Genomic DNA, 14680 nt, shown 5'->3' with positions numbered 1-14680 from the left:
GATCACGATCCAAGTCAGCTGCCGCTGACTGGCATCGTATCTTCGAGTACGTTCTCGTACTCGCTCGGGATTGCTATCCCAACACTTCTCAGTTGGAGGGATTTGAAGACATCGCCGTTGCCGCTCGAGTAATAGTATTGATATCATGTTCTTCCCCTCTTGCTCTGCAACCTGAATTAGGAACACACCGCTCTTGCACACAAATCTGTTTTTGTCGACATCTGTCTGTTCATAATGTTTATCGACAATTCATGTATTTGGTATTTAGTCAATGCATATGACGTCAGCATGCACCCTCTTCACTTTTGCCGTCATGTCCAGCAGTCGCAGCACGCGAGGATCATGGCATGGACGGGCCACGCGAAGCGTTACTGGTGACCTGAAACGACCGATGGAATATATACCTTCTGTCAGCCGGAGTAGCGGTCTGGACAAGGATGGAGACGCGTTAGTCATTACCAGGATTCTCGTTGCGATAAACAATAGACTAAATGGCAGGCTGAAGGACTTCAAAATACAAGAAGAATATCGGGAGTTTATACAGGAAAAGGTGTGACTCGAGATTATCTAGTAGAGCGTGATATCTCATGCTGCTCTGCAGCTGAATGATGTTTGGGAACGGTTCATTCCTGGGGATAAAGAGACAGATAAACCACGCATGGACGCCCAAGAGAATGTATTAATTCTCTTCAGTGCGACTTCTCACCACTTATGTGTCATTTTGCTAATGTAGAGCCTGCAGGGAAGCTCAGAGAAGGTATATATGCAAGCGGAAGAAAAGACGGCTTTGCATCGGAAGGTACGACGACATTCCTTTTCCTCTGGCGTCAAACTTATACTCGCTCTGCCTCAGTATACGAGACTTCCTTTCATCTGGCCGTTCTCTTCAACGTACACCGCCAGATCGGCTCCATCATCCCGCATCTCTTCGTCGACCTGCTACCTGCCAACGCATCCAATGAAAAGGATCCTTCGATCACCATCCTCGTTTGTCTTTTATACCACCTCGTCACCGAATACCCTTCTCAGATCACATATCGGCATTTCCTCCATTCTCTACCCTCAGCCCTCAAGTTCGAGGATACACCGGCCTATGCTTGGATCAAGAATTTATCCCAGTCCTTACGAACGCGCAACTATGTCAATTTTGATTTATCGACTCGCCATTTCGCGCTGGCTGATCTTATTGGGGACAGAAATTCAGATCCAACCTCTATTCAGCACGTCCCGCGCCTAGCAGTTTACTCTCTGATCGATTCCCTGCATTTTTGCAATCGATCTACAACATGGACAGTGCTACGATCTGCATATCGAGAGCTGTCCTGTCACTCCGAGTCAGAAACGCGTGCGTGGCTAACCAGGACTCTTGTCCTGCACCCTGTCGCGTCTCCGAAAGCTGTCGCTGACTTGGATAGCTGGTTGGAATCTGAAAGCGCCCTAGGTCATGTTTGCCGGAAGGAAGGTATCGCTGGACGTTGGATAGTTTGTAAAGTTCGATAACGCAAAATATTGAGTGTACAACAAATTCTATACATTTACCTTTTTACTTATTGACCGGAATGCCCCGGGGTATACCCAAACGATGTAACTAGATGCGGTGTCCTCTATTGGATTTCAACTTTGCTCATCAAATCTGCCAGCTCGTCCGTCGTGTCGGGCTTTTTAGGCGTCGGCTCTTCGATTGTGCTGGCAAGGACAGCCTCCTGTTCTTCCTTTACCTCTTCTTTCTCTTCCTCTTCCTCTGCCTCCTCCTCTTCTTCCTCCTCCTCTTCGTCATCGACAATCAATTTACCTCCTCGTTGCTTCATACTGAGCCGCACAGTTTCCAAACTGACATCATCGTCCTCAGCATCGTTCCACTGGAGCTCTAACAACTTCAGTCCCTTCAGGTTCCCCGAGATGTGCTCCGCGAACAACGCAAAAGTCTCCGCCTCCAAATTATTGTTCTGCAGCTGCAACGTGTGAAGTTTCGGGTTCGAGCCCTCCGCGATGGCAGTCACAAGCTGTGGCAACTCTCCTTCCCCCGACAGCACGCAGTCCGAAAGGTTAAGTGCCGTCAGCTCTGGCCACGATGCCAACGATTCTGTCCAAGCCTCCACGCCCTTCAACTGACCATCATCCGTAAAGGTGTTATCCTGCAGATCGATGAACTGCAAACCGGGATTCTTTGCTAGCCCGCGCGCCAATGCAGTGATCCCAGCCATGCGTATCCCATTCTGCGGCATGCGAACCTCGGTGAGGGTCCCATGGGCCGCGAATGCCTCAGCCCATGATGGAGCCGACCCGTCTTCCAGACGGTTACGTCCACAGATGACCGTTCGAAGGTTTGACTTTTCCCCTTTGGATTTGCTGATCCTGGCTGATTCGAAGAGAGCATCGGCAAGGACTTTGCCACCTACGGGACCGAGACCGTTGTTGTTCAGCTTGAGGACTTGGAAGCTGCGGTTGTTGGTGAGGAATGGGACCATTGGATCGACTGATCTTCCACCAAATGCATTATCGCTCAAGTCGAGCTCGATGAGAGACGTCTTGTCGACTAAGGCATTGCAGATGGCGGTGAGGGCCAAGGGGATTTCAGTGATCAGACGACCGGTGAAAATATCAGCCAAGTCAGCGATCTATGTTTTTTTTTTGTTTGAGCATAGGGAGAACGGTAGGGATTCACAACACGTACTTTGAGATTTGTAGCCTTCGACAAGAATTCAGCAAGCGCCACGGACGCGTCGACCCCGATTGTGTTGCCTCCCAGGTGGATCTCTTCAATCTTTGTGGGATCGATGCCGGCTAATAGAGGCTCTATATCGGCTCGACTGTCAAGCTTAAGTCCTTGACCATGTAGAGAAAGGGTATTGGCCATTAGGGCTACAGAGATACAAGTAGAGAACAAGACCGTAATGAAAATGAGCAAATCAAGTCCAAATACACTGATCGGTCCGAAAAGGGTAAAAAAAAATGCGGGAACAAATTTTATGCTGGCTCGAAAGCAGCCAACAGAACACGCTTCCATCCAGCATATGCATCCGGAAAAGCGGCCACATGTGCTTGTTCGATATGAACAAATGCACCAGTCGAAACTTCTGCAGTGGCAGCCTCATTACAAACATTCGACTCATCCACCCCGTTTATCAGCCTCCCAAAAACATTGTTCGTCGCTGTGAGAGCACAAGAACTATCTGAAGGAAGTGAGATGTTCCAGGTGCGGAATGAATCCTCTGATTTCAACTCCCTTTGAATTCTTTTGATGGGTCTGTCGACGTCGTCTGTATACCATGTAGAATTCCCTTGACGAAATTTCAATGTGAGTCAAAACAAGTAGCAGGAGGACTTACTCAGCCCGCTTGATAGAAATATCTGATCATAGAGGCAAGTAGTGGGAGACTTTCCATGAAACTGGATGAAGGCGCAGCGACTCGTCGGGCAACCACCATTGACGTTCTGCCACGCCCATATGGCTCTGTTTGCGTCGTTGAAAGGCTCATTCTGAAACAAACATCAGCGTTCAATTATTTCAATAGCAATGCGCGAACTCACAACATCATGAGTGGGATCAGTTCTATAGTACGTAGTCCACTTTGTCGACGGGAGGCAATCCGTAGGCGAATTATATGCTCTCCGATGCCTGCCAGAAATCAATAAACTCCTCGCACCCATCATTTCGAAGATTGACACGGCCTGAGCGGGGGTTATGAAGTCAAATAAGGGATGTGGCATGGCGAGGTGAATATTACGCTTGATGCCAGTGCGCGAGGAAGGAACGACGAATAGGCCCCATCCCTTGTTATAGAACCCCATCTCATTGACAGGTATCTCAGAGAGTATGCAATACGAATAAAAGCTTGAAACGGTGTAGATATCCTCGAGGCTCGGCGGAATGACAACAGAAGTGCAGTTGTTATCGACGTATAAGAGCGAAGTGATCAAGTTACCCCACGAATTCAACTGTGTAGTATTTGGCTGTGCTGCTGAGTACGTCGCCATGTTGTAATAGTCCTTTTGGACCGTGTACTTGTTGAAGCAGTTAGCCAAGTCGACTAGAGTGGTAATGGAAGGGTTGGCTAGGCACTTTGTCTCATTGGCGATGTAGCTGAGGCCAGCATATAGAGCAATTTGCACAAGGCTACTCTTCATTGACGCGAGACTTGACGGTGACTGGTAAAGATGAAGAGCAAAAGTTCGCGCTTACTGGTGGAATCGAGCTCGAGCATACCCAATGCGAGACCTGCCGGGAGATGCCGAGCCGTTCAAACTCGTATCAGAAAAATCAAATCAGTCTCGACAAGAGCCTTTGTTCAGACTACGATAGAAAGGAACGTGAGATATAAAGTGGAGGGCCTACTTGAAAGGCTACATGAAGTATAATCCGAAGAGATAGAAATGTTCTGAGAATCATGTTCACTCATCCACCCCGAAGTATTCTTGAGATGTCTTCTGTGCCATCTCCAACATATCTCGCACCGTTGTGCATCCCTCATCCATGAACTTCAAGATGCCACCTGCTGCCATCATGCCTACTTCTGTCTCCGTAAAAGACTCGTGGTCATCTGTATCAACAGATTAGCGATAAATGGCGTCAATTCTATTGGTTAGACTCCTACATTCATCTTCATCTAGAGGCGGCATTTGAAGATACTGCGGTGGCACAGGCTTCCCTGTTTTCTCATAGTGGTCCTGCAGGTGCAATAAAGATGAATACCCAGGAAATAGACGTCTCAAAAGTGGAAAATATTCACCCTGATGGACTCTTGCATAGAGACATTCAACTTTTGAAGATCAAATGCTTGTGCAATTTCTGTCACAACTAGCGCTTGCGCCATTTCCTCCGTCATTCCAATTTGGAGTAAGCTGTGGCACATCGTTTGAGCAAAGCCAGATAGCACAAAGACTGCGATGTACTCACAGATAGTATTTCCAACAAATGTTTCCCGCATTCCTTTCGGAGATTGTTGGATAACCAAGCTTCGTGTTCGCAATTGTAATTTTTTCATGAGGAAATACCTGCACATTCGTGTGGTCACAGGAGAGCTCGGTTTCGGTGAACAAAGATGTCCTCAACCGGGGGATGACGGCCTCGGAGGCTCGGTGAACTTGTGCAAGAGGACTTTCTGTAGTCACATCGTGAAGAATAGCAAAAAGGGTCTTGTAAGGAGACGCGACAGACATGTTGGTTTAGATAAGTAGGTCGTGGGGGGATAGGAGCAAGTCTCGATGGACGGACCCGCGTACTTATATAGTGGTCGTGTGTGGCGCGGTTTCCATACAAGAGACACAGTGGCATTTTGTTTTTCAAAGACACAAACGAAAACAAAGACTTAGTCAAAAGAAGAAAAGACCACCTTTGCATGAGATGGACCGGTAAGTAGGTAAAGAGGGGTCCTCGTGATGAGCCGGCATTTCCCGCTCCGGGACTAAATGAAAAGGAAGAACATACTTCAATTCGACGTTTGACTGAATCGTAGAACGCAATGCCTACTGCTTTTAACATTGAACTACAAAATTAAAATTCCTGAGATATCATTCAACAATATTCTTTACATGTATTGGGCTACCCTGTTCGAGTCGTATCAGTCTCTGACACTTTACTGTAATAATACCCTGAGCTCGAGAGACATCAGAACGGTACGCTCAGCGAAAGAAAATGCCCAACTCACATTGCGAGGTAAACGCGTGGTGATGCCTGCCGTCGTGCCTGCCTCATTGACCCTTATCAAACAATTCACCTTGTCTCTTACCATCGTGTGATGGAAAAGAACGCGTCGCCTCCGTTGCCTAGGGGGCTACGGCGGGCTCCACGTTCAATTGTAATCGTTCTTCTTGTCGTCTTCCTCGTTCCAATTGCTATCACCCAGACATTCCTAACTAGACCCCAGCTACCTGCCCATGCTGCAGCGACACTTGCACGATGCCAGTCCCTGCAACAGCCTGCAGGACCACCCACAAATTTCTACGATAGGACGGAGAACGACCGGTTTGTGCCCGGAACCAAGCCAACCCTCATCAAGAACGCAAAGATATGGACGGGGTTGCACAACGGGACCCAGGTTCTGGAGGCGGATATTCTCATTGACAAAGGCCTTATTATGGGCATTGGAAGCTTTGGGTACACTCAGCTCGAGGCGTATGGTCGTAGTCTCGAGGTAGTCGATGCACACGGTGCTTGGGTCACTCCTGGCATCGTGGACCTCCATTCTCATTTGGGTGATTACCCATCGCCAGAACTTGAGGGTGCTTCCGATGGCAATTCTCTCAAGGGAACCGCGCAGCCTTGGCTTCGAAGCTTGGATGGTCTGAATACCCACGACGATGCATACCCTCTTTCTATTGCTGGCGGTGTTACGACAGCCCTGATACTGCCTGGCTCAGCCAATGCTATCGGTGCGTGTGTTGCACCAGAAAGGCTCGCATACAATCTGACGACATACAGGCGGTCAGGCATTTGTGATCAAGCTCCGTCATACTGAAGAGAGATCTCCGTCCTCAATGCTTCTTGAACCGCCTTATCAAATCAATAACTCTTTTCCTGACCCTCGCCTGCCACCAAGATGGCGCCATATGAAGTGCGTCGCCAGCTTTGATAATAGTGGAGGGTCTGACTGGTTATGCGTTACACAGACACGCCTGCGGTAGGTGACTGATGTAAAACTGGCTGCCAGCGCGTGTTTATGATTATTCGCGTTAATAGGTGAAAATCCCAGTAGGTTTTGTTTCGTAAACGTTGGCGTAAGTTCTATTGACTGTCTCGGATAGGTAGGGTTTACGGTGTGACCAGAATGGATACCACTTGGGCATTTCGAGAAGCGTGAGATCCTCGTGGGCTTGTATACACTTTGCAGCTCACCTCTTTCCAAGGTACAACACTGCTCTTCAGATCAAACGCAAGCAGGACGCGTACTGCTCGAAGGCAATGAGCGGGCAATGGCAAAGCCTTGGGGAGTATCCAGAGGATTTGCAATGGGAAGCTTTGGTCGATGTCATTAGAGGACGTGTCAAAGTGAGGATTGCAGTTGTCAATTGTGATATCGTGTTTACAGAAAAAACATTACAGGTCAATATCCATTGCTACGAAGCCGTTGACCTGGACGACATGGTCCGCGTAAGTTGCTGTCATCTTGTTAGACACTGGTATTGTTGCTGACCCTCGCTAGCTTTCCAATGAATTCAAATTCCCTATTGCTGCGTTCCACCACGCTCACGAAACTTACCTTGTTCCAGATCTACTGAAGAAAGCCTACGGTATGCAGTATCTAAACACAGATGGCAGTTAACTTACGAGTCGTGTACAGATCAAACACCTGCTGTGGCTCTGTTTGCCACTAATGGAAGGTATGCATTTTTACGTCTCTTTCTACAGTCACCATAAGTATCCCATCCGAATGGCAGGTATAAGAAAGAGGCCTACAGGCAGTCAGAATTTGCACCAAGAATTCTCGCCAATAACGGGTTGCAAGTTGTCATGAAGGTTCGTCCAACGTCACTTTACATTGTATCAAGCATCATCTCCTTTCTCCGATAGAGTGACCATTCTGTTTTGAACTCGCGATTTTTGCTGTATGAAGCCCAGCAGGCCCACTACTATGGCTTGGCCGACAACTTGGCCATAGCTTCCGTGATAAGCACTCCCGCCGAAATCATGGGGATGGGTCACCGAATTGGGTATGTCAGAAAAGGTGAATGCTGTAAACGCTCTATCGCTTGGATGCAGCATCTGACAAAACTTTAGGATGGGACGCCGGTGAGAATAATTGTCAGGCTCATACGCATTCGGTTATAAAGTACTTTCTCAGATCTCGTTATTTGGGACAGTCATCCATTATCTTTGGGAGCAACCCCATCCCAGGTCTTCATAGATGGCATCCCTCAGCTCGAATCGGCGTATGTCGCTCACAAGCCCCAGTCCTTCCAGGAAATCCCCAGGGTGCCCAATTTTGATGATGAAACTAAAGACGCTCTCAAATATGATGGACTACCGCCTCTGTCTCCAAGCAAAAGTGTGTCAGGCATAATGGCATTCATCAATGTCAAATCCGTTTTCTCTCGATCTCCCGCCCAAACTATCCAGCGCATCTTCGACTTCCCCGAGAACGATGGCGTGGTCCTTGTGCACAAAGGAAAGTTGATATGCTCTGGGTCGCATGCAGAGTGTTTTGGCGACAGTATTCTTGATGGCGTAAAGCCATATCTAGTCGACCTCGAAGGGGGGTCGATTTCTCCTGGTCTAGTGTCCTTTGGCTCGCCTCTAGGTTTGGAACATATCGACCAAGAACCATCGACAAACGACGGTAGTGTTCCTGATCCGTTGATCAAGACAGTACCGAAAATAATTGGGGGAGATACCGCCCTCATTCGTGCCGTGGATGGACTACAGTATACCACCCGAGACGCACTGTATGTATTAAGCTCATCTCCTGCCTATCCTTTACGACCCCTGATTGCCTCATTGCTCCAGTCTTGCCTACCGCTCAGGAGTGACATCTGCCATTGTGGCGCCCAGTGCCCGGAAGTTCTACTCTGGGCTAGGCACATTCTTCTCCACTGGGGCCGAACACAAACTCGAGAACGGCGCTGTTCTACAGGAGGTCACGGGTTTGCACGTTGCTGTGAGGCATTTTGGTGCTCCCAGTATCAGCACGCAAATAGCTGCTCTTCGTCGGCTCTTACTCGGGCCATACGAAGGTGAATCAGGGAAATGGTTCGAGAAAGTGACGGAGGTATGTCAATCGGATTTGTGTAAGCAGCGTGTATTGACTCTCATCCAAACAGGAAGCCATCCCACTTGTTGTCGAGGCCCATAGCGCGGATGTGATTGCTACGCTGATTTTGCTGAAGAGGGAGGTCAAACGCGCAAAGGGAACGGACATACAGTTGACAATATCGGGTGCAACTGAAGCTCATCTGCTCGCGAAAGAACTCGGGGAAGCAGGTGTTGGTGTCGTGCTTACCCCATCTCGTCCTTTCCCTTACACTTGGGAGGACCGTAGAATGTAAGTTCTCTTAGTCCGTTTCGGTCATGCATTCACGGGAGAAACGACAGATTACCAGGCCCCCCTCTGACCGAGCATAGTGCCATTTCCTTGCTCTTGTCGCACAACGTCATTGTGGGCATTGGTATTGAAGAAATTTGGAGCGCTCGTAACACCCGGTTTGACGTCGCTTGGGTAAGTGGACCATCGATCATATGGTCGTCGGGAGCTGCTAATTTATATTCACTCTAGGCATCTCTTGAAGCTGATGGAAAAATCTCCAAGGAGGAAGCCCTCGCATTGTCTTCTATAAATCTTGAGAAACTGCTTGTGGGGAACGTTGGTAAAGCTGCTGATCTCGTGGCGACGTGTGGGGGTGATCTTCTGGAGCTGGAGTCGAAAGTTGTTGCTGTGATCTCCCCTCTGCGAGGATTTGTCGATATATTTTGAATATTTTTAGACATTTTACATGCTAATTTATCTACCGAACTACCAGGACTTTTTTTACAGTGTTACTCTTTCTGCTTAAGCGTGCCGGGCTTGGCCACAGATCATTTGATCTCCGCTTGAAGTACGTCCTTATAAGGGTCGCGTCTTAATTTTTTCTTTTCTTCCAGTGTCCGACTCAACCATCGAAGCGTCAGCTACGGTTGCAGGCGTTAACTCGTCTGTGTGACGTTTTTACCTTCATAGTTGAGGGAGCGAAGGTGCGCCTTTCGGGGTGGCACTCATGAGAAGGAGCAACACCATCTAGCTCGTTCTGTGTCTGAGTCCACCTTGGTGTTGACTTGGGTACAGAGTTTGATGTAGGGTGGTGCGTGCGTCGTCATATTCCTGTATCCTGCCGTACCCCATCTTCCTGGTGTGCTACTATGTGGCTTTGACGGCCTGGTAAAACCATGACGAGGTCGGTCATTTTTTCAGCTTTTTGGGTCGTCGAAATATTTAGCTACAGTGTCGCCTCGTCAATTCTTTTTCGTAGATTATATCTTTGGTCCTTGCGCAAGACAGAACATATGGCTTCTCATCGTCCATGTACATCCAGCGCGACTGTTATCAATTAGTGTCTGAGACCATCTGTTCCCTATCAGTGTACCGAAGAATTCTCAATCCTGGGTGTGGTGGTCCCATAGACCATCAGAAGTGATACAGGCTCAGGAGGATAGGCATCCAGTTGTCCATAGGAATAATGGAACGAATAATTATTCCCTTGAACTCCTGGTCAGTCAGAGCCATTGTACAAAGGTTATTAATGGTCTATTGCTTTGTATGCAGGTCAGCAATGTAAGTATTGATATCACTGTTCCTGTTGAACATTGTGGAATTCAGCAATGCCTCAGCCTCTAAGAGAGCCATACCAGTCTTCTTAGCATGCTCTGCAATAATAGAGTCTCAGCACTCTTTTGTCATCTGGGATGAAAGGATTTGGGTTCATGGAGCCTCTGATAGCTGTGATGACTGAGCCAGATCCAGTAACACACATCAAAATTGATGAAGCTGTCAAGAAATTTGCACTCATTGAGAAAGGCGATGACTTTGAGATCTCAAGTCATCTATAACACTGATTTCACCATCTTTCGACTATTCAAGGCTGTTAGACACTGGGTGTAAACACCGGGGCTCATAGCATATGGAATACCAGTCATTCCTAAGCCTTCACTGCAGTGAATCCTTGCCTGTTCAATTTCATTTGCTCCTGTTTGAATCATTTGCTGTCACTGCTCCTGCCCTTCATCTATGTCTTGGAATATATGTCCTTTCCTCTTACTTTGGCATCTCATTGGAACTTCGATGGTAATATCTGACAGCTAGGTATCTAGTGTCCACCTTTTTCTTGCAACCAACAAGCCGATCGTAATCGTACCCCCTTCTCACGCCATAACCATCCGGGCTTGATTCAATGATCAACAACAAAGCGAGGCGAAGAATAGTCTGATTCGACTAACACCGCGTCAATGCCCCGGACGAATAATCAGCATCCTCTGAATATCTCCATTGTGGACACCTAAGTGGACCTACAACTTGTGCGTGCATCATTCCATTTACCCTGTAATGCGAGTGACATCTTAGATACCAAATATTATCTGGCCATTGCTGTACTACGACGGGACCTTTCTTCGAACTCACTAACCATGGATGGGGATATTCAAGAGCCATTTTTTTCTCTGATGCCTACGGAAACAACATCATCTCTCGAAGCCTTCTTTCAATATCTGTCTGAGTAGATTTCCCTATGGCAGAATATATCACACATCCCGGTTATAACGCAGCCCTTTTCCCTCTATTTTCTTCAATTCGCATACTAATCATCCTTTTTCCCTTTTCGGCGTGGCAAACAGTAGACTCATACTACTCCTTACAGTGCGAATGCTCAAGACGCCGGCCCTAGCCTCCGGGAGTCATTCAATGCGATTTGACTCACACATACGGGCCTTGTACTTTTTGTGCCATACGATCACTACGATGGATCTTTTATTTCCGGACGCTCCTCATTGAGGCTGATATCAAGGGTCTGCATATACTGACAAGCTGTCTACCAAGTTTCAGGATGTGCTGGAGAAAGACAGTGCCATGAGGACCTGGTAGTCATATTGACGACGTGAGCTAGGAAACGTCCGGCGTCTTCAAGTTTGTATACAGACTCATGCGTAATGCATTCCAGAGATTCAGGGCCCAAATGTGCTGGGAATGGCCCAGCTTTAGCCTCACCTAATGGACGAACGGCTTGTGACACCGGGTGGGCGTCATCGGTTTGTCTCAAAGAGTGCGGCTGCAATGTACGACCTCGTCTTCAACCAGACTGGACGCCGTTTTGGACGGGTACAAACAAACTGTCCTTTCTATGTGAGGACAGTGAACGAGAAGCCGCGTGTTCATCCAGATATTTCATTCAGAGATGTTCATGGGCATAGGGCTTCTATAATTTTATGGATGCCATGGAGCTTTCCTCTGGAAAGGTGGTCGCGCTGAAACTCATCAAATATTTGGATAACCCTCGTGAGCTGGAAATTGGCCGCTCTCTTGCCGAATCTACAGATCTTCATATTCAAGCCTAGATCTATACGCTAGTTGCCAAGCTACTCGACGCTAGTACACCTACAGTTATGAATTAAGTGTGGGTTGTTTTATTGATGTTCTGTCATTGACCACGATCGTGTGGTTCGAATCAGCGAGGCGTAAACCAGAAGGCCGACTACTATTATTCAGCTCTGGGAACTGACGAGAACGATTAATATTTGCGCGACATCATAATCAACAACTATAATGTTCGCACATTCACTTTGTCTTGTACCTTTCTGCGAAGGACTCCGGCGTACACCTTTGAAGACTACAGTACCAGATGCTACGAGTCATCATAAGGCAGAATCGGCATGATAGCGCATTTGAATATTTCAAAGGGATGCTAGTTGGAGTTACTACGAGCAAAAAGTGGAACATAATTGTACAGCTGATGTTCTTGTGTCCTAATGTCCGCTAAATCGAATCTCGATGCCGGTAACATTGTCCCGCCGTCAACACGAAATGACCATTACAATCCACAAGCCGATGCGTCGACTTGGGTCGCTGTAGCCTGCACCACTCCCAACTCGACTGCGTTCCCGTTCGTCAAAGCATCCATTGCGGCCTGCGAGGTGTAAAACCCTGATGCCGCATGGTCAATTGCTAGCACCGTAATGGTGTTACCAGTCCCACTGTATGTCAACTCCCAGCAAGTCCCACAGTTTGGGCTGTTCCATCCTGCGATGGCGTCGGACGATGAGATGTTCGGGAAAGTGGGAAGAGAGCTGTATGTGGTAAATCCCTTGGTCAAAAGACCATTGACGCCGTTGGAACAAGCGACGTTGGCGAGCGAGTTGCTGCCAACACCATAGCCGCTGTCGTAGCCAACGGTGGTTGAGAGGGCGTAAGACGGGACGAGGACAAGAGCGAGGGTGGAGAAGAACTTCATTGTCGTAGTCGTTGGTTTATAAGCGGATTGAAGTGCTCTTTGACTGCTTGGGTTAAGCAGGTAGAAGTGGAGAGTTCGTACAAGGTACCACGACCGTTTTTATTGCTTTTGCAAAGACAAACGTGCAGGTCATGAAGCTACAGCCATTCGCACCACGGAAGAAGATGTCCGTCTAGTCCATGTGAACCCAATGGCTGAAGAATTAAAAGATGGTCTCGTGTCTCCGATGCAATACTGTCCTGAAGTGGTTCTAAAAACTAGAACAGACGGTTTGTGAAGCCCGAGTTTGAAGCCAAGCCCAAGGCAATTGAAGGTATTGAAAACTCGCATCCAGTCCGCCTGCTCGTTAAGTAACCGCAATATTTCTGCAATATAATCAGTGATCACGGCCGAAGAAAGTTCGGCAGGTTCTGTCAGAGGAACTCCACCGTCATCTTGTCGATGGTACCCGAGAACCACTGTATGCTGCTGATGGACACTCGAAGCCTCTAAGTTGTATTGGGACCAAAATAACAAGAGAGCTAGAAGCCACCAGAAGCGACCGAGTAAATTAACATTTGTCAACTCCATGGTAGTCGCAGAGCGTGTGATAGGATGAGGACGGCCAATTGGTTCATGGACTCTCGAGCTTCCGGTCATGCAAAGAGACGGGAGAACGTTTAAGAGCGTGTGGGTGAACTAGAGATAGTCTAGAGTCTTGATGATCTTGGAAGCCAGACCAGGGTCAGGTCCGAACCGCCATTTCCCCGAGTCCCGTGAGCGCGAGATGAAGTCAGCTGTTGTTCCTTACCGTTTCAATGTTGTGCAAGACGCGCCTCATGATCTGTCAACCTCGAATGTGATCGCGGTGTGTTCTGTTAAGTGGCGTAAAATGTCAGGGACGCAGATAGCGAGTAACCTCCGCATTTTTATTTCAAAGTTCTGTCGTAAATAATCCATCGCCTGCTGCTAAGCTCTCTGAAAAGTACTGTGCTTCCGGTACTGAGGTCTGAACGGTTTTCGAGATTATATATTACAAATCTGTCACGATGCATTGACTTTTAAGAGCAAAGGGTCTGCTGGTGTTACGCGTCGGGATCTTCCTTTCAAATGGTTATTCAATTCGTAATGTTTTCAAAATCCGATCACCGTTGATCTTTTCACTGCAGATCTGGCCCCACATAATAGCGCTATGAAATTTCAAAGCATTACAAGCTGACTACCGGAAGCACTGGTTAAGTAGAGAGTAATTGTCCAACTATGTCTGCGTCCATTCCGTCCTCAATCCCAATACCGATGGCGGTGATATCCCTCCATCAACATGAAATATCGTGATGTGTCCATTACAAGCCGCAAGCCGACGCAGCGACTTGCGTCGCTGTAGCCTGTACCGTTCCAAACGCGACCGCATTCCCGTTCGTCAAATCATCTAATGCGGCCTGCGAGGTGTAGAATCCAGACAGTGCATGGTCAATTGCTAGCACCGTAATCGTGCGACCGTTGTATGTCAATTGCCAGCAAGTCCCACAATTCGGGCTGTTCCATCCTGCAATAGCATCGGATGAAGTGATATACGGAAAAGTAGGGAGGGAGCTGTATGTGGTAAACCCCTTGGTCAATAGACCATTGGCGCCATCGGAGCAAGCGACATCGGCAAGGGAGTTGCTGCCAACATCGTAGCTGTTATCGTAGCCGACAGTCACGGCAAGGGCGCAAGAAGGGATGAGGGCGAGAACGAGGGCAGAGAAGAACTTCATCGTAATACACTGGTGGTTTATTAACACTATTTTTCCAG

General features: G+C 47.9%; 8 protein-coding genes across 8 annotated transcripts; 2 read left to right on the top strand and 6 right to left on the bottom strand.

The window, feature by feature from the left end:
* Positions 1-313: 313 nt before the first annotated feature.
* BT62DRAFT_909713 (uncharacterized protein) lies at positions 314-1500 on the top strand (the record flags this gene model as incomplete). Its single annotated transcript, XM_043183757.1, has 5 exons — positions 314-447; positions 499-550; positions 602-692; positions 743-799; positions 854-1500. The coding sequence occupies 5 exons, from the start codon at positions 314-316 to the stop codon at positions 1498-1500; spliced, it is 981 nt and encodes a 326-aa protein (XP_043034404.1).
* On the bottom strand, positions 1266-2911 carry BT62DRAFT_937683 (RNI-like protein). The gene is made up of 2 exons (XM_043187377.1): positions 2675-2911; positions 1266-2618 (listed from the first exon to the last, which is right to left on the bottom strand). Exons 1-2 carry the CDS (start codon positions 2855-2857, stop codon positions 1605-1607), a joined length of 1197 nt encoding a protein of 398 aa, XP_043034403.1. The 5' UTR covers positions 2858-2911; the 3' UTR covers positions 1266-1604.
* A 56-nt stretch (positions 2912-2967) lies between these two features.
* BT62DRAFT_1047346 (uncharacterized protein) lies at positions 2968-4128 on the bottom strand (the record flags this gene model as incomplete). The annotated part of the gene is made up of 3 exons (XM_043178494.1): positions 2968-3281; positions 3330-3480; positions 3532-4128. The coding sequence occupies 3 exons, from the start codon at positions 4126-4128 to the stop codon at positions 2968-2970; spliced, it is 1062 nt and encodes a 353-aa protein (XP_043034402.1).
* A 138-nt stretch (positions 4129-4266) lies between these two features.
* BT62DRAFT_937681 (uncharacterized protein) lies at positions 4267-5352 on the bottom strand. Its single transcript, XM_043187376.1, has 4 exons — positions 4898-5352; positions 4731-4842; positions 4596-4668; positions 4267-4541 (listed from the first exon to the last, which is right to left on the bottom strand). The coding sequence occupies exons 1-4, from the start codon at positions 5158-5160 to the stop codon at positions 4393-4395; spliced, it is 597 nt and encodes a 198-aa protein (XP_043034401.1). The 5' UTR covers positions 5161-5352; the 3' UTR covers positions 4267-4392.
* Positions 5353-5712: 360 nt separating this feature from the next.
* Positions 5713-9471, top strand: BT62DRAFT_956583 (carbohydrate esterase family 9 protein). The gene is made up of 17 exons (XM_043188379.1): positions 5713-6372; positions 6422-6554; positions 6610-6620; positions 6680-6695; positions 6749-6796; positions 6847-6988; positions 7043-7090; positions 7143-7230; positions 7281-7320; positions 7378-7456; positions 7511-7664; positions 7718-7729; positions 7782-8382; positions 8444-8705; positions 8758-8978; positions 9029-9152; positions 9210-9471. The coding sequence occupies exons 1-17, from the start codon at positions 5739-5741 to the stop codon at positions 9405-9407; spliced, it is 2811 nt and encodes a 936-aa protein (XP_043034400.1). The 5' UTR covers positions 5713-5738; the 3' UTR covers positions 9408-9471.
* Positions 9472-12486: 3015 nt separating this feature from the next.
* BT62DRAFT_1047337 (SnodProt1) lies at positions 12487-12932 on the bottom strand (the record flags this gene model as incomplete). Its single annotated transcript, XM_043178493.1, has 1 exon — positions 12487-12932. Exon 1 carries the CDS (start codon positions 12904-12906, stop codon positions 12487-12489), a length of 420 nt encoding a protein of 139 aa, XP_043034399.1. The 5' UTR covers positions 12907-12932.
* Positions 12933-13035: 103 nt separating this feature from the next.
* BT62DRAFT_1012299 (uncharacterized protein) lies at positions 13036-13545 on the bottom strand (the record flags this gene model as incomplete). Its single annotated transcript, XM_043177910.1, has 1 exon — positions 13036-13545. The coding sequence occupies one exon, from the start codon at positions 13543-13545 to the stop codon at positions 13036-13038; it is 510 nt and encodes a 169-aa protein (XP_043034398.1).
* Positions 13546-14228: 683 nt separating this feature from the next.
* BT62DRAFT_909533 (eliciting plant response-like protein) lies at positions 14229-14642 on the bottom strand (the record flags this gene model as incomplete). Its single annotated transcript, XM_043183747.1, has 1 exon — positions 14229-14642. The coding sequence occupies one exon, from the start codon at positions 14640-14642 to the stop codon at positions 14229-14231; it is 414 nt and encodes a 137-aa protein (XP_043034397.1).
* Between the last annotated feature and the right edge of the window lie 38 nt (positions 14643-14680).

This window comes from Guyanagaster necrorhizus (assembly GCF_019112545.1).
Source record: "Guyanagaster necrorhizus MCA 3950 unplaced genomic scaffold BT62scaffold_44, whole genome shotgun sequence".
In the NCBI taxonomy this organism is placed as follows: domain Eukaryota; kingdom Fungi; phylum Basidiomycota; class Agaricomycetes; order Agaricales; family Physalacriaceae; genus Guyanagaster; species Guyanagaster necrorhizus.
Note: the sequence above shows the minus strand (reverse complement) of the source record. Positions and strands in the feature narration are given on the sequence as shown.